We start from the raw sequence: 22,491 nt of genomic DNA, 5'->3' as shown, positions 1-22,491 counted from the left end.
TCAGTTTGTCGCCTTTCTGTGTCCAAATTCATCACGCTAATGTTGTCAGCTCCCGAGTCCAATGGGGTCCAGATAGACTCTTGGTTAATGACCATTTCAAAGCCAAAATTGTGTGTCAGCACTGACTGTCTGGACTGACACAGTCCTGGTGCACAGACTGCAGACTCTGCCAGGAATGTTAATCAGTCACTTTAATGTTTAAAAGGTATGAGCACATTTCAGTGTTCTTGAGGCTCTTTATATAAAGCTTTACACACTTCCACCACAATTAAGGTGTACTTTTTCTCATTGTTGCTACTGTCCAGAGGTGATATCATGTTTTACAATGTGTTGAATATGTCCATGCCCATATCCTCAAATGTAGTACATTGAGAGTGCGTGCACTTCCCTTATCCATGTCCATCTCTGAACAAAGTTATGATTTTTCCCTAATTCTGTCTGTAGCAGCCCATTTCGGAATGAGCAGTTTTAGTGCTTGTTGCTTTAAATGCTAATGAGGCCATAATAACCCACCCCCCTTTTAAAGATTCTATGCTACCATGGTAACAGTTGAGCTTACAACAGAATGTTTCTGAATGGTTTGTTATTGTTATTGTTCTATTTGTCAAATTAAGAAAAACCTCCCCAAAATTTAACAATCACAATTAATCACAATAATTGTGACTAGATCATAATACTCACAATTATAATCTTAATATCTCAGTGTCTCAGATTGTTTCAAATAAAATTGTTTCATATTTACATTATCCAAAAAATGGGGTCTTAAAAGTGTGCTTTCTCTGCAGTCAGTATTTACTTTTCAAAACTCCACGATATGCTGTAATAAATGCCAATAACCAACCTGTTTGGGTAGCCTCTGGGAAGCATTTGTAGCCTTTCAGTTGTAATTTTAGCCCAGTGTTTATGATGTTCCAAGTCTGCCAGATTGCTTGGTTTCCTGCAATGTACAGCCTTCTTCAAATATATCCACAAGTTTTTAATGGCATTTAAGTCTGGAAACTGGAAAAGATGTGGTAGAACCACCTCTTAGGTGACTTTGCTTTGCCTTTGAATCATTGTCATGTTGAACAGATTTTTAGCTTTTGAATGGTGGTAGGAGGAAGGTAGGTATCTCTACACACTTTTAAATACATTTATTACACTATATATGTATATATATATATACATATACACATATGTATATATATACATATATATATACATATATATACATATATATATACATATATATGTATATATATATACATATATATATGTATATATATATATGTATGTATATGTATATGTATATATATATGTATATATATATATATATATATATATATATATATATATATATATATATATATATATATATATATATATATATATATATATATATATATATATATATATATATATATATATATATATATATATATATATATATATATATATATATATATATATATATATATAGTGGGCGACTGTGGCGCAGGAAGGTAGAGCGGTTGTCCACCAATCTCACAGTTGTTGGTTCAATCCCCGGCTCCTCCGGTCACATGTCGAAGTGTCCTTGAGCAAGACACTGAACCCCAACTTAGTTGCTCCCGGTGAGTGTTGGCTAGCTGCATAGCAGCTCCCCCATCGGTGTATGAATGTGTGTGTGATTGTTAGTGTGAATGGGTGAATAAGAAGCAGTGTAAAGCGCTTTGAGTGCCAATAGGTAGAAAAGCGCTATATAAGTGCAGAACATATATACACTTTTTAAATATATTTATTTCTACTAGATATATATCTAGTATATATGGCGATATATATATATATATATATATATATGAGTATATATGAGTATATATATATACTCATACGTATATATATATATACTCATACTTTGCATATGCCTTAGGCATATGCCTACCAAATAAATGCGAGTATGAGTATTTACGATTTACGATTAGATCACGAAAGCAGCATACCACCTATCAAGTCTATGCTGTGGTTATTCCCATATGACGTGAACGCAGCACAGAAAGACAGCAGGCAGAGGTGAAAAGTCTGGATCATGTTTTCATTCCAGTGGAGGTAGATTTGAACGGCCAAGGGCACTGTAAATAAAGATCAACAGGACGGATAGCAGAGCACGCTGACGTGCTATCCACAAAGACAAAACCTTGATGTTGTTGTTAGTCAAGCAGCTAGCACAAGCTGAATTTTGTTAGCTAGCTAACGGAGGACCCTGTTAGCTAACCCCCACCATCGTCGCCCCTAGCCAGCTGTGCATCGCCCTGTCTTCCTACGATGGGAAACGCAGCAACTGCCAAGAAAGGCAATGAGCAAGAAAGCGGTGAGCAACTGACAACCACCCAGCTAGCCCGTTAGCCGTCTAACGTTCCGTGCTGTACAGCGTAAGCCTGCTTCATACAAAGTCTATGGAGAGCTGTCTTTAGCAGCTGTTGTCAGACAGTGCAATAGTATAACGCTAAGCTGCAGAGACGAACCATCTTTGGTATGGAAATTCACAAGGTGTTTTAGCTTCCAAGTACTGAGTCTGTTGGTGTATTTCATTTGGAAACAGCTAGCTAATCATTGAAATTGACATATGTCAGATGATACTGTAATCCTCACCATCCCTGAGCATTTAATGCAAAGACAGATCCTTGACTTTGACAGTTCCATAAATGACTCACATTGTAGCATTTAACTGAAGTTATCAAGGCACTGTGTTTAATTTCCTAACAGCTAATATTAGCTGCCTGGAGCCAGATAACATCAACAAATGTTGGTTTCTACTGCCAGGCGTGGGCACTGCTAACAACAGGTACCTGATAAGGAGAACAGACAGTTTACAAGACAGCTGCAAAATCTAATAAAATCAGCCAAGTCTTTGTGTTAAAAAAAGTTTTTTTTTTGCATTCCAGTGTTTTATTTTGCAAACAATTGCAGCAAAATCGCTGTCACTAACTTCGATCCAGACTAGTAACACTCACATGTCAAGTCAGCTATAAGTGATTTTAAAATCAAAGAAAAATGTCATTCCTTGATCACAGATTTCTTACTTTTCTTACAGCTTTGTTGCTAATACTATAACACAAGCTGAAAGTAAAATTGCAGCTAAATTTGCACTCTTATGTGCGCTTTTTGTTTAGAAAGCAGTAGCCAGAGGACACTGTGTTGTGTTGCGTGTACATTTGTCCGTAATGACCCTGCTAATCCACTAAACTACACCATGTCAAGTAGTGTGTCTGGAGAGCACTGATCTTGACCTGCTTTTTGATTGGCAGTGTTCTATACAGTCTGTCAGCCTTGTTACTCAAGCCACTTGTAGTGACCGCAGGGAAGTGTTGAGTGTTGTTACTATACCACTGTGGCACATCATCAACATCAAGGTACTGAAACTAGTTGTTTTCTGTTTACAAGCATTTAATGCTGCTACCTAGACACCTACATAACAAACCAACATTTTAAATACATAGCATTTAAAAAACTAATATGCAGCATAACGGACTCTTGATAAGGGTGACTTTAGGTTTGGGGAATGCTCTTTAAAGAACTTTGTTGTTTACCACCAGAGTACACGATAAGCTGGAGATAACTTCTCAGATAACTTCTGCCTCTCTTATCAGCACTCTGAATGCACCACAGCAGTGTAATGTTTTTGACATAATGTTAAGTGGCTGGCCTTTTTGTGTGCTTTGCTAACTTTATATGCCTTTGTCAGAATGTCACTAAATTAATGGGAGAAAAGTACAGTAAGTCTTAACAATCCACGCTGCAAAGAGAAACTAGACATGCACTTGGCAACCTAAACTGAAACCAAGTAGTTGAACAGGAAGCTCAAATTTATGTGGTTAGCCAAGCATCGCTATGCGTTTGGTTGCATACAGGAAGCTAGTAACGCTCATTCCTCTGTCTGAAAACGGTTACTTTGTCTGTGAGCGTTTACACTCAAAATGGCTCAGGGAAAAGATCATTCGTTTGCCCACCGTCTTTTCAACAAATGTCGTAAGAGCAGCCAGGAGCAGAAAGGAGAGAGCGAGGTGCCTCATATGTCTGAGTTCACCATCATGTGGGATAAACTGAGTAAGTGCCGTGTTGCTTTTACACCTTAAGTGTGTCTGCCACCATTTGTAGCTCTGGGCAGGACGAGTCTCATCTTGTTATTGAAGTTCTTGTTTGTTCGGAATATGATTAGCTTGAAACTTAGGAAGCCAACTATGTGGTGTATTAGTTTAAATTGTATAAGTAGGTCTTTGAGAAGGTTTGATAAGTTTGATTTATATATCTTTATTTTCCTCATCAGATTCAGAATTGCTGTATTTTCACACAGGCATTAGATATAAGTGAAAGCAGCTAACAAAAGCCCTGCACTGCTAACACTTTGCAGTGCAGGGCATTTGTTATGCTTCAGTTGCTTGCATCATTTTAATATCTCTGTAAAGTCATTTTGTGTACTGTTTTCAAGTATTAAACTTGTTCTTTGTGTACTTTTTACAATGTGTTTTCCATCACTGTTGTTTTAACTTCTTTGTTGCAGGTGTTTGTAGTTAAACAATCTTTGTATTTAGTGTATGTTATCAAAACCTCAAACGTTGGGTCTAAATATTCTAAACTGCCTACTGTACAGAATCGTTTGAATAGAAATAACAATTTCTTGCATACTTGTAAAGAACTAATGAAAATAGATTTTATTAAAGTGCTGTACAGCATTTGATAACTGGTTCTATAACTAGTCATATTTTGCTTGTGTTAAGTGGTGCTCTCCAGTGTCATTTTGTTGTATGTTGCATTTAATACCACTTCAATCTTAAATGTTGTGTTTAGCTCTATATAAATGTTTCTTTCTCTTTTTCTCTTCATCATTTCCATCCATGTGGGTCAATGCAAACCGTTGGTGAACTGTAGAGACTTTTGGTATGCTCATTTTTCCATGAGCCATCCTAAGTCACAGAGAATTGTATAATTCTGCAATTTAGATGTACCATTGTATTAGTGTCTAAAAATTACCAAGTTAACATTTATATTGATTGTATGTGTTTTAAACAGTAACAGCATAGACATTTGACACCTGCTGTGACTCTGTGACTTTGGACATCTCGTGTCTGCTGTGACTTTCACAATGCACTGACTGTCTTTCTAATGCCTGCACTGTAGCTATAGTTTTGTTCTGCATTGTGTTTCTTTCTGCCTATTATTACTTCCTCGCCCTTTACACCCACCTACTCCAGAAAGAGATGCAGAGTTGCTTGAGTTTGAATTGGCTGATTCTGTAAAGTTTCTAAATCCTATTTACATCTCCTTTTTTTAAAATAAAATGTCCTGCTTAGGTGTGTGGTTTTGAGTTTCTTTAAGGAGGTACTTGTTTGCTGTTTTGTCAAGTATAGTCCTGCCTCCCCTGTACTTGACATTTCCCTGACCTGTGTTCCCCTGAACATTTGAACTATTTTTCTTTATTTTCCTGAACATGTTTTCTGTCCTAGTTTATTATAATCCCTGAACATCTAAATTGAATTTGTGTGAGTTTCTAAATGTTAATTTTTCATTTATATTTTCTCTCTTTTTGTAGTGAAAGAGTTCTTAGCTAAAGCCAAAGAAGATTTTTTAAGAAAATGGGAGTGTCCACCACAGGCAAGTTGTTCCCTATGAATACTTCAGTTTATACAACTAAAACTATTATTTATCTTAGCACTCTGGACTGTTTTATGATGAAAATTTAGAAGACATTTTGTATGATAAGGCCTAGCTACAGTCCAAAATGGATCCTTTTTACTTGGCAGCTGATTATGTAATACTTCTCTGTCATCCTCATCCACCTTATGTTTTTCTTCTCTGAGCTACAGAAAGAGAAATTATTGCTCTTAGAACACTGATCTGTCAGAGTTAAGGCATTTCAGTCAGATGTTTGATGTCTCACTTCCACCGATAATGTGTTTCCTCAGAGCACAACAGGCTTGGACGACTTCGATAGGTTTAAGACTCTGGGCACTGGCTCATTCGGGAGAGTTATGCTTGTCAAACACAAAGGAACAAACCAGTTCTTTGCCATGAAGATTTTGGACAAACAAAAAGTGAGTGAAGCAGTTTTCCCATCTCTGAAGACCCAGTCTCATAAATCAGGGTAGTCTGTGAATATGTTTTGCAGCTTGAAGTGCTGTAACTACAAGCCTCACCTTATGTCTCATTAAAGGAAATGGAACGCTTCCTCTCACGCTCTGCTAGCATGTTATCACTAAAAACCTCAGAGGCTCTTCATGTCAGTTTCAATCTTTAAATACTGATGTGAAAGTCGTAGGAGGGGGCAGCGTGTCCTCTGTGTGTCGTTTATGTAGGAGTACACTGAGTGAATTTCATGCAGTTTGTAAACTGCATGTCTGTTTCAGCTTCAATGCTGTGAGACTTTACTTTTACACTTGCGTGCATATGATTAGCTCTTATTAGACCATCACATAGACTTTAGTATACTCAGTTTATGCAAGCTAAGCCATTTTGAGTAAAATATTTTTTTCTTTTGCCCAGTCAATATTGAGAACCCAATTTGTAAAACCATTTTTGCATTGTCCTAATGAAGAAAATAACAACATGATCATTACTAAAAGTGGGAAATCGAAACTATGCTTAACATTAACTAACGACATCTTCAGTTCTTTTGTGTGTGTTTGTGCTAAAGATTTATAACACTGAGGGGTAAATTTCTCATGCAAATTTTAAAGGTCGGTATAGTTCATTGGAAATTTGTGAAAAATAGTGCATTTGAAAACCGTACTTTCTCCCTCCTACACTGATGTCTCTCTCACACACACGCACAGAGTTCTGCAGTGCATAACATAATTTTAAGTTAACAGGCATTACGTGTAATTGCGATGTAATTTATACATAGTACATTTGCCAGATAATTTCGGGCTTCGGCTACAGGCATGACTTTGCCCTGCTGAAATACACAAGGCACTTATTGATTGCGAACTGAAAGGAAGTGGCTCAGTCAAACGCGGTTCACGAATGCAGTGGACACGCATATGCAGTGGACAGATTTCCTATGTAACACGAGCAAGACAGACTGGTTTTTGCACGTAAGGATGTGGATCACGTGAGCGTGAATCAAGATTGCAATCTAAAAACGATTATTCACAAACCATGCTATATTTTTATTTTGTCAATGTTTTTTTTTTGTGATTTCCAGTTAGTTATTATTTTCCATTTAGGAATTTCTGCATGTCCTGCAAATTAACTATTAGACATTTGAAAATTGCTTGTGAGACAGGAGGCTATTTTTCACAGTAAATATCAGAGCAAGCTGTAATATCATTGTGTGCTAGGTAGGTTGAAACTCAGGATGGAGTAATATCTGAGAGTTGCTTGTTTCAGAGGGTCACTCTGTGAACACCACCTTTTTTAAACCAAAGACGTAGCAATTAAGGATTTTAATTTCCCCTGCCCCGTGTCTTTGACTTTCTGACAATGCATCTTGTGAAAGCAGCCTGCATGTCCAAGCTTCCTTCAACTCGTGAGTGCACCAGGCTGGCACACATTTCTGATTAACTGTACTGTCAACCCTGACAAATTCTAACAAAATAAAACAGAACATGAGGTCCATTCTAAAAGATTATCTATGTTAAACAACTTTTCTGCGAGCTGATTTTCAGATCTCAATAACCTGGATGGGAGTCTTTAGGCTTTGCTTAATGCTGTATTTTTGAAATAATTAAACACACCAGTAATCAAGAACGTATTATGCATAATGTAACTTTTGTGCTTTGCTTCTTACAGGTGGTAAAGTTGAAGCAGATAGAACACACACTAAATGAAAAAAGAATACTACAAGCAGTCTCCTTCCCATTTCTTGTCAGATTGGTGTATGCTTTTAAGGTAAAAGCTGACACCCACTTCTTTCAACCAACTACATGGGAGTGATGTATTGTTTCACTAAGAATACTAATGCTAATCCAGCATTAGCACAGTTAGTACAGTACATCATAAAGACAAAATATAAATATTGATACAAATTCCAAAAAGAACCAAAATGTGTCATAACTAATTCAGACAAGGATTCCTTTTTCTCTTATCTTATCTCTATTTCTCAAATCAGTTATCAGTTAACACATGGTTGGTATGACTATGCCTAAAGGTTTTTGGCTTTGTTTAACAGGATAACTCAAACCTATACATGGTGATGGAATATGTTCCTGGTGGAGAGATGTTCTCACACCTCAGACGTATTGGAAGGTTCAGGTAAACTTTAAAATGTTCAAATTTGTGAGTATTTTTTTTATTAGCATTTTTTTAGTGCTGTTTTAGCCACTAATAATTGGGCAATGACTCACTAGTTTTCACTTGAAGATAAACATTGTTTTATGTTGGTTGTACTTGATGGAGTTTGCTCCATTCCCTGGATAAGACTTGTTTCATATGTTGGCCCGTTGTCTACATTTCCTTCTTTCAGTGAACACCATGCACGGTTTTATGCAGCTCAGATAGTACTCACCTTTGAGTACCTTCATTCCTTAGACCTCATCTACAGAGACCTGAAGCCTGAAAACCTGCTTATAGATCAACACGGGTATATCCAGGTATACAATCTATGTACATTAAAGTTTAGAATAGTAAAGTAAACTGAAAGGAAAGCTTTCATTCATCAACAAGTTTTATTTGTCAAACAGTATTAGTCATAGTTAGAACTGAGGTAAATGAAGAGAGAGGTAGTTGAAAACACAGTGATAAATGTGTGGACCTGCTAGGTATAAATAGAGAGAGGGAAAGTGGTAAAAAAAAAAAAAAAAGCCACACAACTAAGCTTACCGAGTTTCTAAATGAATAAATGTAAACAAAATATAGACTTCATGTAATAGCCACTTCAGGAGTGGAGAACACATTAATGTTGCTGTTACACTGAACATACTCATTACAGTTTATGCTTGATTGTTCATCCCTCAGGTCACAGACTTTGGCTTTGCCAAAAGAGTAAAAGGCAGGACCTGGACATTGTGTGGAACACCTGAGTACCTGGCTCCAGAGATTATCCTCAGCAAGGTAAAACTCTTATACACACTAGAGCCCATATGTTAGTACGTAGTGTTAATACAGTGCAATTAGTATTATTTTAAGACAGTATTAAGACAGTAGCATGTTTTCTGTTGTTTTTGCTGTGTACTCCAGAACACTGGGTTTCTCAAGACAAATGTCATTAAATGTAAGCATGGACTCTCAGCTTCAAAAGTCTTAGTTTTCATATTGGCAGAATCTTTTACGCATAGTAAACCTAATATTAATTATATCCTAAACATGTAGGTATAACAAACAGTGAGTTTCACACAGAGTGACAGAGAGGCAAGTATATGCCATGCAACAAAGATCCCTTTGCCAAGAATCAAACTGGGGAATATAAAATTAACAAAGAGAAGAGACTGAAAAAAACCTTTGTATTTGTTTGCCTGTGTATCATTTTTGATGCTGAAAAAACACTTTATGAACACACTATTAGCCTATTACTATAAAGTTTATTATTTTCAAAACGGTCCAAGTCCAAAACATTGTTTGCCGCCTATTTTTTATCAATCTGGCCACCCTAGTAAAAAATATCAAGATTCACACCTAGCTGTAGCAGAGACCCAACACAATAAAAATGTGTCACTGACAATTAATTTCCTTTTATACCTCAAACATCCAATTAAGTACAACCTTTATAGATTTATGCGATTTTTCTTTCCAGGGCTACAACAAAGCTGTGGACTGGTGGGCACTTGGGGTTCTTATCTATGAGATGGCTGCTGGTTACCCTCCCTTTTTTGCTGATCAGCCGATCCAGATCTATGAAAAGATTGTTTCTGGCAAAGTATGCATGCTTTTTAAATTTTCACATGACCCATCAAGACTCATCAAAGCAAAAGCTTGCCTTTTAAATGTTTGTGATGCTCATTAATATGACGGAACAAACTGAAAGGATTTTCAGTATTTTATCCTATATTCTTTTCACTTTAGGTACGATTCCCCTCTCACTTTAGCTCTGACCTGAAGGATCTGTTGAGAAACCTGCTCCAGGTAGACTTGACAAAGAGATTTGGAAATCTAAAGAACGGTGTGAATGACATAAAAAATCACAAGTGGTTTTCCACAACTGACTGGATTGCCATCTATGAGAGAAAGGTAGGCCACGATTGTATTGTTTAAGAATGAATCTATGATTTATACATCAGTGTCCATCAATCAGTACTTCATCTGAAAGATATGTCCTCCTAATCAAGTGTTACATTTTTGCCTATGTTTTCAGATTTGGTGACTCTAAAATAACCTTTTCTCATGGCTTATTACTCATTCATTAGTATTGTTACCTTAATTCTAAAACACTCTCCCTCCTATGCATCTGTTTAACTGTTGATAAAAGGTTTAAAAGGGTTTAAGACCCAAACTATAGCGCTCAAGTTGTGCATATCTGCTGTTTGGAAGAGCTGTCAGTCTTACTGAAATATTGATAAAACAAAAGTTTGAATACATTAAGCATCAGCTTTTGTTTTACATGAGTTAACAAATCATACATTGTTATACGTCCTTAGGTTGAAGCCCCCTTCTTACCAAAGTGCAGAGGACCAGGAGACACAAGCAACTTTGACGACTATGAAGAGGAGGACATTCGTGTCTCTCAAACAGAAAAGTGTGCAAAAGAGTTTGCTGAGTTCTAGTGAGTGGGCAAGCGTCCCTTCAGGACTCATGTGTTTTGGGATATTTGCACTCTCCTTGGGGTTACGGTGGAACAGAGGCTATGGTATGTTCAAAAGAAATGCCTAGCTGCTTCATTCCACACAGCTGAATGAGGTCTTCTTGCCATGATCCTGCGTGCAGTTAGCACTAACCTATACACAGGCACATTATGCAGACACCCATTGTGCTGCAACAAAAAATACTAGACCACGTCCTCATCTTTTTATTACGTTTTCTGCCACGTTCGAGTATCTCTACTTCTCCTTATTTCAGTCGAACCTTTTTATTAAAAAAAAAAAAAAAAAAAAACATGAAAACTAATATTACCCCCATTTGCGAGTGACACAAAGAGTGATTGATTGTATTAGCTGGTATTGCACAATTTATTGATTGATAGAGATTTAAGCTTTGGGGAAAGCTTTAGGATTGTTTTTACTTTTTGATTCCACTTTTTTTATGTTGAGTTTTGCCAGTTATCTGTCATCTGTTACGTGCCTGAGTGTGAGAACCACGTGTTTGTGCATATAGAAATATACATATATGAGACATGCAACTTTTAAACACTGTTTCATTTATGCATGACTTGACATGAATTCAAGCCAAGAAATTGAAATGCAGCGAAGGAAAAGAAACAGTGATGACTTCTTGGAGTTTCTGGGTTGTAACATGCAAGCAACAGGGACGAGTCTTAATATGAAGCAGAAACTTATCAGTGCTGTGTTAGTTGATCAATTGTAGCAATGTTTTATCCATATCTGGCTATAGGATGTTTCCTTTTACCTCAGACTAGGTGTGGTAATAAATCAATACAAAGAAATTCTATATTTTTTGGTACAACATGGTTTCACAAGAATTGAATCTGATGAAGTTTAAGAATATCACTCCACACAACAGGTCCTTTCTCTTTGGTTTGTCCAACAGTACATCAGGTGCATTGACATGATAATTTTCTGTGACAGTCCGTCTGTTAGTTTCCATTGAGTGTGAATTGTTGTGGAAATATAGCATTGTTGGTGACATGGACATGTGTCCATTTGGGGTTGCTTTTTGCGTTCGTGTTTAAACGGCCAATTGTGCTTGAGCAGAGCACTTGGAAGACATTGTGTAACTGCCATATTTGCTATTTTAAGTTTTACTGTTGCATGTTATTACGTTTATACATCCGTGTCACATCAAGCTAATAGTGAAAGTATCTCCATCATTTTTGTCGTTGGTTTTGTCACTTTTTTAAAATAGTTTCATAGCGTGGAAAATCGAAGCATTAGATAGGTACGTTTATCCAAGTGACATTTTTCCCTACATAATCTTGTAAATCAAAATTAAATTATGAAATATTAACAGAGAACTGAAACATGACCTGAAAGGTTAAAAATATTAGTCGATCTTGGTCAATGTTGATGTTTTTACTGCAGTTTCAGCTTGTAGCCTCTTTGCATAATTTTTTTTAACCAATTTGCACACTGTGATGGAATAATATTTGCTCTTTCTTCCTAGCAAAAGTGTTCAGGCTGAGTCAGTCCAGTTTGTGTATGTCAAAGGACAAAACTGTTGTAGTCTTGTCATATATTTCAAAGGGAATAGATCAGGGGGGAGTTTTTTTATTGCAAGTCACGCCAGATAAGTTATTGTCTATACATATTTAATATATACTTTAATCCTCCAGGAAAAATACAGGTTTTATTAGGGGTTTTTCTTTAATGAGCACCATTCAATGTCTGTTAATTTTGACACTGTCCTTGCTCCTGAATTGAAATCCCCTGCAAACTCCTCACGAACATCACATGTTGACATGTTGTATTTTAAAAAATCTGTGTCTAAGGTCCAGTTCCTATAATGCCAAGGTTTCCGTCCGTTGAACTTCCAAATATCAAAACTTTTGCAATCCCTTGATTCATTTTAAAGGAGGTTTGTGTTGTCCAAGGGGGGAGAGTGGTTCATAGTTTGAAGTTATTTCTGCAGGTTGGAAACTCAGGGCTATGGGGAAATCAAAGTGTTACATTTCACACTCTGTTAAAAATATTAATGTATTGTTGACAGTTTTATTCTCTTGAGGCATTAGAAGGTTTGATTATTTGACATGGTGCTTAAGTCTTTGTAGATAAGAATAAATGCCAAATTAATCAAGTTTAAAAATCAAGTACCAAATGTAAAAGATGGTTTGGAGACCCAATTTTTTAGTTTGAGCTACAGGCATATATCAATATTGGCATAGTAAATAATATGACAATTTATGTAGCCCCAATTCAATTGGAAATGGCACAAATGTTTCACATGCTCCTTTTATTTATATTTAGATATGTCTAATACCATAACATTTTAAATGATTAAACTTGCGTAACTATCAGTATTTATAAGGCGGCTGTAAATGTTTTATTCACAGTGTTAAAAACATTGAGGATATAGAATTATTTATTTTAACATTTTTTCCATTTGTCTATATAAGCATAATATGTTTTGGGGGGGAAAAAATTGCCCAAGTTAATACTAATTGATGCCTCTCATTCCTATTTAAATTATTAAAGCCTATTAAAGCCTTTTATTTTAAAAAAAAATTCTGCATATTATTTGTTTTATTTGTTTACTTAGAAGGTGATACAAATAATTATTTCCCCCAGGTGAAGGTGTAAAGCATGTAAAGCAAATGAAAAGCATTCTTTAATATAGAAAGTTACACCTTCAGCATGTTTGAATCCAAATTTCCTGTGTGTAAATCTTCCCAGAAAACCTGAAAGAAACTCCACCGCTCTTCTGTTGTCATTAACTCACATTTGTAGTGTTTGTCATTTTGGATGTAATGAATGGCACTTATTCCTGAGCCACCTCACATCCCTGACGAATAGAAATCAGTTTTTCATAGATAGTCACAAAAGACAGTATGGGATCAATAATCTGAAATGTGTCTGTATTTAGTTTGTGGGATATTTTGCACAACACTTAGAAGGCTGACACGTTTTTCCCACCCATATTTACAGTACTTGTAATTGCAAGGGGAGTATACTTTGCTGTAGCAGATTTTCTGTAACAAAGGATATGTCACTATAATAAATTGTTTTTTATTAAAACCCGCTCTTGTTTGTGTTTAATGTGGGGAAAAAATTTTGCAGTTTGTTTAGTTCGCAGTTATCGTAGTTATGTGAATTATGTACAAACTCCAAACGCAAAAAAAAAAAAAAATAACAAAAGAAAAACTTCACTTCCCATGATTCTCCGCTGTCATGTAGGCGAAGGAAGCTAAACCGATGAAGAGGGCTAGTTGGCTCTACTTGATTAAATCTTGATTTTATCAAATGAATATCACGGATTATTAATTTGTAAAATATCTCAGTTATTGGAAATCATTTTTGTTATCCGAACTACGTGTTCAGCTTGGACGAAGTGTGGTTGTCAAGCAGGAATCATCTAAGATAAGGTAACTGTTAAATTTTTGTATTAGCAAGCCCAGCTAACTATTCCTGTTAGCTTAATACGAAAACGCACAGATTCAATATTAGCTTTCGTCATTCAGTGTAACATTATCCCTATATCGTGCTTGTGTCATTCAGTGTTTTTTGGTTTTATTTTATTGGTTTGTTTCACTTTATTTTTGAAAGTGGTAATTAAGACAATTTGATGGTTTACGTAACGTTTCTCTGCTATTTTTAAAGAAACTGGCTAACAACGAGAGTTTCAGTCGTCGTTTCCCACTGCAGCTCTTCACAGCACCAGCTTTGTTTTCTCCCGCTGCTGTGTTTTGCTTTTAAATGCTGTTTTGCTGGTTTAACGGACGCAGTATTTTTCTGTCAATCCAGCTGAGACATCCAGTGAATGCAAAAAGAGGAACAATGATGGTGTGAAGTTCTTAGAGAGACGTCTGATGAAAAATTACTGCAACGTTACAGACCGTAAGTATCTTTACTAATTTGTAAATTAGGGCAAAACTTAGAGCCTAAGCTTGAAACCGCATGAGCTGAGTGAAAACACGCTTTCTATGCACTAGTAACTAGTACTTAAATTATGGTTTCGGTTTCAAATTACTCACATCTCTTTAGCAGATCTTATTGAAGTGTTTTAACTTCTCACATCCTGTGGTAGCTTCACTAGCAACATTATATAACTTTTAAATATCCAATATGATGATCATTAAAACATACTTAAACTTAGTCAAGGGAAAATGTGTATAAAACAGAATTAATCAGCGCCTCATTTAATTATAGTGCAAACTGGTTTTTGAGCAGAACTCACATTTTAAATAAACTTAACAGTCGCCTATAAAACTTCACATTTCACAAGCTCAAACTAGTGAACTTTAGAATTTCTTCCTACAAGATAATAGCCAATAATGTTTGATTGAATACACAATTACATACATCTTTAATTTCTACTGATTTTATAATTATTATAGTCTATATTTCTTTTTTTAGCCAGCATGGAAGACAAGACAAATGGCTCTGTTGACACAAAAAGGTAAGACATAGTTTGTTGAAAGATTTGAAATCATGTTAAACATGTTTAATTAAGTAATATTAATGCAAATCCTTACACTGTGACAGCCCAGTGGAGAATGGTCAGCTCCCGGACCCTGCCAACTGGGGCGTTGCTGATGTTGTCAATTACTTCAAAGCAACAGGGTTTGAGGAACAAGCCACAGCTTTCCAGGATCAGGTTGGAGTGCTCATCCTGCTCAAAATTACTGTTACAGACTCAATTAAATATGGTGTCACTCAAATACTTCTCCCTCCACCTGACAGGAAATTGATGGCAAATCCCTGCTCCTGATGACACGTAACGACGTGCTGACGGGGCTGTCTATAAAGCTCGGCCCTGCACTGAAGATCTACGAGTATCACGTGAAGCCGCTGCAGACTCAGCACCTGAAGAGCAATGCTTCGTAGCAGTACATGTTGTCGCAACACCAACCTCAGTGACAATCATTGTGTCAGGAGACTCCCCAGGTTAGCTGCCACCTCTCAAAAGACTCATCCGACCACAGTGGCACCTTAACAGGATTTGAATGCTGTAAGTTTTTATAAGTCATGGACCCCAGAAATGGGTTGCACATGGAGTCCACCCAGCTGTTTACCCTTTTCAGCCATTCTTATTTCTGCTGCTTCAGAAATTTATTTTATTTTCTGTGTGTTTTATTTAAAATAAGTAAATTTGGAGAGAATATTTTGCAGGTGTGTGTGTGTGTGTGTGTGTGTGTGTGTGTGTGTGTGTGTGTGTGTGTGTCTGTGTGTGCAAAATTGAGCTAATCTATGTCGAATTTTTTAAAAAAGGATTTGTATGTAAAATGAAATATAGCTGTTCTGTTGTACCTGAACACTGATTTGTGAAGTCATTTTGATGCATCCCATTTTGCCCTAAAGTCAGTTTCATGCTTTAAGATGTGCAGCAGAGTCCATAAATTCTCATTAACATGTAACCATTAAGCTTTTTGTTTTCCAAGACACACAGAGCCAAACAAAAGCCTCTTTGTTAGTTCACGTCTACATTATCTAGGCTTGAGGCTTTTGATATAAAAATATTTATGTGTACATATTCTTATTATGTTCCTACCTGTGGTGCTTTAAAAGAGACAACTGTATTGAAGTGTGTATGACCAATGTATATGTGCAACATAACACTGGAGTTTGAATATATGAATCAAAGATTTGCAATAAATGGTGCTTTTTTTCACCAAAGAACAACATCAGTCTATAAATTCATTGAAAGTAGTTTATTTGTGTCAAGAACATCAGTCTGAGTTTCCCTAGAACTGACAATTCCATTTCTAATGAACCGCTTATTAAGGTTAATATGTTGTACATCTGGATTTTGTAGAGGCCTTCACAGCTTTGCAAGCTGTTTCCTGCGTACTGTCCCTGTAATGTTCCCAGATGGATTATCCAGGGGGAGAAGTACCTGTGAAGAACATTAGTACCGTAACACCCAATAATTATAGGACGGAACAGGTAACAAAATAATTTTCAGAACAGAACTTACTTCATCTTCATTGATGAGGCCTAGTTTTGTCATGTCTATGGTGAAGTAATGCTCATTGGGCATGACGATCTCTATTTCATCCACCTAAAAGCGAGAACACTTAATTTAACACCTTTCTGAATAGGCCTGTTATATGTATCAGTAGGAAGCAGTGAATCCTACTCTGGGAAAGCCAAAGCTGCTTATCTGAATACAAGTGATTGTGCTCTAAAAGTGGGTGTACCTCAGGAACTCTTTCCAGGACCAACACCTGTGTTTCATAAAGGGTTTTCTGCACAGAGGGTGAGTACTCTCCACGGTTGTAAGGGCCAGCAAACTTCTCAATAATCGTCTCCTTAATGCATTTCCTATGAGGATGGTGATGATTATTACATGTGAAGGTTTAGAAGTTTTTTTAATAAATGTTTGCGAGAAAGAGCTGGAGTTAAAGTTATGCTGGAGTTCTCGCTCACAAGTCTTTAATAGTTACCACACAGCATCAAAGTCGACATCCTGAACCTTGTTGTAGCGCCACCGGCTGTAGACAGAGGTGCAGAAACACCTGTCCTTGGTCTCTTGCAGCGTGGTGAAGCGGTCTTTAAGGAAACCGTCAAAACCAGACTGTGTAGTCTTAAGAACCTTCATGTTCTTTACCCCACTGTGAACCACCGGGATGCCTGTGGTACCACAGAGTCAGTAAGTATAGTGTGGAGTAATCAGAGCAATCAGAAAGTTGTTTTACTGCTTGCACACTAGCATGTAAACACATTTACATCAAGTTCAATAATGAGCTCATCATAAGACAACTGTTAGCAACATCAGGAAATGTCCACTTTACTGTACAGTATTAATAAAGAGTTAAAATAATTCTGTCTGTGTGTGTGTGTGGTTACCATTGAGATTCTGTTCAACATCACAGAAGTGACAAACCTCTGGGCTGAAGATAAATGCATGAGCATGCTCTACGCCGTTCTGAGAGAGAGAAAAAATCAGCATCTTAATCCGTTGCTCAATCACACGTACTGTACTGAGTTAAAAATGTTAATTATGGATAATTTGGCTATTTGAGGTCTTGAAGAGATTCCACCAAAAAAAAAACTTTCAATGGGAATTCAATGGGAAACAGCTAATCAAGTGGGAAATAAAGTCCTCAACCCTTTGCTCACCCCCTGAGCAAAGATGTATTAAAAGTTTATCTGAAGTCCTAACAAATTGCTAGTCTTATAGTACTAAGGTTTTTTACATTTTTACATTTAAATTTTAAAATTTTTTTCCACTGAAACTATTTTTATACTTTGGAAGATGTTTACTTCTCTTGTCCCCATCGTTTCTTTTGACACATCCTATTAAGACAGTTTTATATAAATAGTTTATGCTCTAAGGTGCACTTGTAAAAGGTGCATCAGTGATGGATTTGGTCTAAAGTGTTCCCTGTTGCACTTGTTATCACACTTAACAGTGATGTCATAACATGCAAACAACCTTTGAGTGCACTACAACATCATTACAACAAGATGCCACTGGAAGGCAGCATAAACAGCCTTTTAAGGAATTACGTGATTATGTTTACCGTTTAATTAATGGACAAAAATTTGAAATCTCTGTGAAATTAATTAAATATGTTATGAGAAAGGTCATCTGTAATTATTAATAAGAATAATGATTGTTGCACTACATTCACCCAGATCTTTTTTTCCTGCCTGGCATATTAAAATTGTTTCCTAATGCAACAGAGAGTATTTCTAAACTTCTCCTACCTATGACTAATAAGTTGTATCTCTACATCCTGAATGAAAATAATTTGGTTAAGGTTTGTTTTCATTGAGGACTGGTTTTAGGAACTGCTGCTGCTATTGTCTGCCTGTAAAGTTTTAATTATTAAATACTGTATTTTACCTTCTCCAACCTTCTCCATGGAGCCTCCTCCATGTGAACTTTGGCCCTCACCACATGGTTAAAAGAGGTCAAGAAATAATGACAGATGTCCAGGGAGAACTGCTCGATGGTCTTTACCTGAACAGATGAGGATACACAAAATATTGGGTGAAATGCTGCAAATGGAACAGACAAAAAACATTGCACTAATATGAGAAACAATGTCATTTAAGAACAATGGCAACCAAACAAGCGTATATTTACACTGCATTTTGTTGGTGTGTGTTTGAGCTTGACACAAGTCTCTGTAGTGAGGTAAAAGCATGATCGTATTAGGAGCTCGAGTGAATGAACTGTGGACTATTGCCCTAAAATGAAGCTGCATTAGGTCTTATGGGGTTATGACATGCTGTTTTGTGTTTTTTAACCAAAATGGGATCATAGTCTAATTCGAACACTGTATAGCAAATTAATCTCTGCATGTTGTCATCTGCCCTGTTCAACCTGTCTCCATATTTTCCGCTCCCAGTTGTTTAAATCTGGAGAGAGCCTTTTTCTCTTGAGGCTTGTTGTTTTTTATTATGTTATAACTCCTCAAATACAAAAAAAATCGTTAAGTGCAAATGTAGCACAAATTCATTCCTAATGATCTTTATCACAGCTTTTACTTATGAGGTTGATATGAGCATAGACCACTGGAACATTTCTGAATTTAAACTGGTCACTGTAAGAAATAAAATGGGCTTTTTTCACCATCCTGAATGAACATAATTCGGTTTGTTTTCTTTGAGGACTGGTTTTAGAAACTGTTGCTGCTATTGTCTGCCTGCAAAGCCCATAAAGACAGTGTAAATAACAATGAATTATCCACAATTTGTATGTAACGTAATGAAAAACTAGATCACCAGTGGGGTCTTATGTATTAAGTCTAAAATTTGTAGCTTCGACACTGCTTGAGGTTCCATTCTGTTCTGCCTACCCCCTTTAGCTTGGCCAGAGCATGAACAGTGTTCTTCATGGTGTCAGTGGGGATGATGTCTGAGTTGTCTCCGTTGATATAATCCTTGCGTGATTTCAGTGTGAGCTCCACGTCAGCCTTCAGCTCGATGATGTAGTGGTGGCTCCCCTCTCTCCTGATGACCATCACCTTCACTTTGTTCTTGCCGTAGCCTGTTCGCACAAACTCCACATTCTGACACACACAAGGCTCAGATTACTGACAAGTTACAGTTCAGAGCTTTGTGGTTATGTAAAAAGCTGTTTAATTACAGGAATCTGCTGGTATTTTGCATTATGCATTTATTTTATTTGCTATATAAATATTGCTTGATTATGCTTTTTTCCTTTTCTTTAAAAATTAACAGTTTGTAATCTGTGCAAACTGAATTTTTGCCTGAGTTTGTTAAACATTTGCATGTCTACAATGCAATACACACAATTTTACTTGATAAGCTATTGTGCCCTTTGATTGGTCACTTAAGAATGATTATTTTCCACAGTCCGAAGATTAATTTATACCTACATTATTCTAGTAATGCATGAAATAATAACGGAATGATACAATTAAATCTTGCATTATTATCAATATTTTTTAAAAAGGAAAATGAAATTCTGCACATTTGTCTTGTCTTCCAAAATGATCAGTAATAGTAGAGTAAATAAAAGTACATGAGAAACTTAAACCCACTGTGTGAAGAGTAAGACACGTGAAATTAAATATGTGTAGCAGAGTCCATAAATTGTCAGAAATTATTGACAATTTATGACAAAAGGTTTTTGACAGTTTACAGAACTGGGGTTTGACACTGGTTTGCAGTTGTAACATTTTGCAGTTCGATGTTTGTCTACATGGTCACTGACCTCAAAAACTGGACAAACTCCAGTAGTAAATAATTTAAGGCAGCTTCTTATGGTCAGCATGTTCATTATGTTCTGTTATTAAGAAAAATTACACCTGTATATAAAATAATCAAATATTCACCTGTTGTAATCCAGTTTCCATTGTGTCTTCGTTTTCTTTCCCTGTTATCTGAACTCAGTCACTCACTGTCTCTAGCAGAATGTGTCCCTACTGTTATAGAAAGATTTTGTAGAGAGGATGGTGCTACCTTTGCACTCAGGCTATTGGAAGTGTTGTTCAACCCGTTTTACCAGTACCATATATGTAATTACACTGTCAGACATGAAAATGCTCACACAAACACACACTTTTTCATGTTCCTTTGTTATATGCACATGTAGGCACACAGACCAGATTTCATTTATCAATACAGATTTTTTTGTTATGTTGTATTCTAAAGCACCCACTCTGCGCACTTTCATATTTCTTTATTTGATAGCCCAAACACTCTGCATGAATTTTCTCTTAGTGTGGATGTCTACAACACTATTCAATAAATCCTCCTTTAAAGAATGATTTATTAAATAGTGGTGTAGATTCATGTTGGAGAAATGTGGTGAAATCTGGTATAGGTAATATATTTCACTGAATGACTGATAACAGATAGTTAGATAGAATACACGTGTCTCTCTAAAAATAATGCTCCCAATAGTGGCAGAAAGTAACTATATTCACTCAAGTACCTCGATTAGGCACAATTTTAAGATACTTAAAATCTTATTCTTTACTAGAGTGTTGTTTTTCTACGCTCTAACTTCAGCTCCGTTTAGTTGGAAATAATGTTCTTTATACTCCATTAAATTTATTTTATATTTTTATGGCATTTATTCCTTTTCACATTAAGATTTTCATACAAAACAGTGCGGTAGTGCAGTTTTGAAAAAATTAGTGTGCAAATACAAAATGTGATTCGTAAGCAGTTGTTTCCATGTAAACGGTTGTGTCCATGTAAACAGTTGTGTCCGTGTAACAGTTATGTTATGTTATGTTATGTTATGTTATGTTATGTTATGTTATGTTATGTTATGTTATGTTATGTTATGTTATGTTATGTTATGTTATGTTATGTTATGTTATGTTATGTTATGGTATGTTATGGTATGTTATGGTATGTTATGTTCATGGTTGCAAACTCCTGTCAGCTGTTTAGGAGTCTCATCGCAGAGGGGAAGAAGAGTTCTTCAGTTTTGAAGTCCTGCATTTCACACTTCTGTACCTCCGTCCTGAGGGTAGAAGTGTGAACAGTCAGTGCTGGGGGTGGGAGGGGTCTTTGAGGATGGAAGCAGCTCTCCTGTTTACTCTGCGGTGGTAGAAGCTCTGCAGAGAGGGCAGTGGAGTCCTGGTGATCTTCTGTGCAGTCTTCACAACTCTCTGCAGGCGTTTGCGGTCCATGGCAGTAGTGCTGCCGTACCACACCATGATGCAGTTGGTCAGGACACTCTCAATGACGCAGCTGTAGAAGTTGCTGAGGATCTTAGGCAACATGCCAAACTTGCTCAGCCTCCTCAAAAAATACAGCCGCTGTTGGGCCTTCTTGACCAGCTGCGTGACGTGAGGTGTCCAAGTGAGGTCCTCAGTGATGTGGACACCCAGGTATTTAAAGCTGCTCACCCTCTCCACTTCAAGCTCCCGGATGAACAGTGGCTGATGCGTTCTCCTCTCCTTTCACATATCGTGTGCCACTGGCCTGTAGTCATTCAGGCAGGTGGGTGGGCTCTTCTTAAGCAGGGGGACGATGGTCGTGGTCTTAAAGCACAAAGGAACGGTGCACTGGCTGAGGGAGAGGTTAAAGATGGAGGTGAGAACGTCAGCCAGCTCGTTGGCACATGCTCTGAGGGCCCGCCCAGGAATGTTGTCAGGTCCTGCTGCTTTGCGGAGGTTGATCTTCCTCAGAGCTTTGTGTACCTGGGTCGTTGAGACTGTTGGTGGAGGGGAGGGGGGTTGAGTGGTCCAGGTGTGTGTGGGCCCCCTCTCTGCAGTGTAGCTGGGGGCCTCAAAGCGGGTGTAGAATGTGTTGAGGTCGTCCGGCAGTCTGTTGAGGTGATGTTGTTGGTGGTGTTGGTCCTGTAGTCTGTGATGTGCTGCAGGCCTTGCCACATCCGCCCTGA

General features: G+C 37.0%; 3 protein-coding genes across 6 annotated transcripts; 2 read left to right on the top strand and 1 right to left on the bottom strand.

Annotated features, from left to right (window-relative positions):
* The first annotated feature begins 1,988 nt into the window (after window positions 1–1,988).
* Window positions 1,989–10,977, top strand: prkacba (protein kinase, cAMP-dependent, catalytic, beta a). 3 transcript variants are annotated; one of them, XM_067512050.1, is made up of 10 exons: window positions 1,989–2,326; window positions 5,546–5,607; window positions 5,919–6,047; window positions 7,744–7,842; window positions 8,123–8,205; window positions 8,417–8,543; window positions 8,908–9,003; window positions 9,683–9,805; window positions 9,952–10,116; window positions 10,524–10,977. In XM_067512050.1, the coding sequence occupies exons 1-10, from the start codon at window positions 2,281–2,283 to the stop codon at window positions 10,647–10,649; spliced, it is 1,056 nt and encodes a 351-aa protein (XP_067368151.1). In that variant the 5' UTR covers window positions 1,989–2,280; the 3' UTR covers window positions 10,650–10,977. The 3 variants fall into 3 exon arrangements, with proteins under 3 accessions (XP_067368151.1, XP_067368152.1, XP_067368150.1); XM_067512049.1 differs by lacking the exon at window positions 1,989–2,326 and adding an exon at window positions 3,019–4,062; XM_067512051.1 differs by lacking the exons at window positions 1,989–2,326; window positions 7,744–7,842 and adding an exon at window positions 3,005–4,062 and having other exon boundaries at window positions 5,919–6,050.
* A 2,884-nt stretch (window positions 10,978–13,861) lies between these two features.
* Window positions 13,862–16,291, top strand: samd13 (sterile alpha motif domain containing 13). 2 transcript variants are annotated; one of them, XM_067512061.1, is made up of 5 exons: window positions 13,862–14,077; window positions 14,457–14,549; window positions 15,069–15,111; window positions 15,198–15,309; window positions 15,396–16,287. In XM_067512061.1, the coding sequence occupies exons 2-5, from the start codon at window positions 14,522–14,524 to the stop codon at window positions 15,537–15,539; spliced, it is 327 nt and encodes a 108-aa protein (XP_067368162.1). In that variant the 5' UTR covers window positions 13,862–14,077; window positions 14,457–14,521; the 3' UTR covers window positions 15,540–16,287. The 2 variants fall into 2 exon arrangements, with proteins under 2 accessions (XP_067368162.1, XP_067368163.1); XM_067512062.1 differs by lacking the exon at window positions 13,862–14,077 and having other exon boundaries at window positions 15,203–15,309; window positions 15,396–16,291.
* A 57-nt stretch (window positions 16,292–16,348) lies between these two features.
* On the bottom strand, window positions 16,349–20,615 carry uox (urate oxidase). The gene is made up of 8 exons (XM_067512060.1): window positions 20,465–20,615; window positions 19,463–19,675; window positions 18,505–18,621; window positions 17,502–17,580; window positions 17,099–17,285; window positions 16,853–16,976; window positions 16,630–16,713; window positions 16,349–16,548 (listed from the first exon to the last, which is right to left on the bottom strand). The coding sequence occupies exons 1-8, from the start codon at window positions 20,483–20,485 to the stop codon at window positions 16,474–16,476; spliced, it is 900 nt and encodes a 299-aa protein (XP_067368161.1). The 5' UTR covers window positions 20,486–20,615; the 3' UTR covers window positions 16,349–16,473.
* Between the last annotated feature and the right edge of the window lie 1,876 nt (window positions 20,616–22,491).

This window comes from Channa argus, chromosome 8 (assembly GCF_033026475.1).
Source record: "Channa argus isolate prfri chromosome 8, Channa argus male v1.0, whole genome shotgun sequence".
Lineage (NCBI taxonomy): Eukaryota > Metazoa > Chordata > Actinopteri > Anabantiformes > Channidae > Channa > Channa argus.
This window is presented reverse-complemented; position numbering and strand designations above follow the sequence as displayed.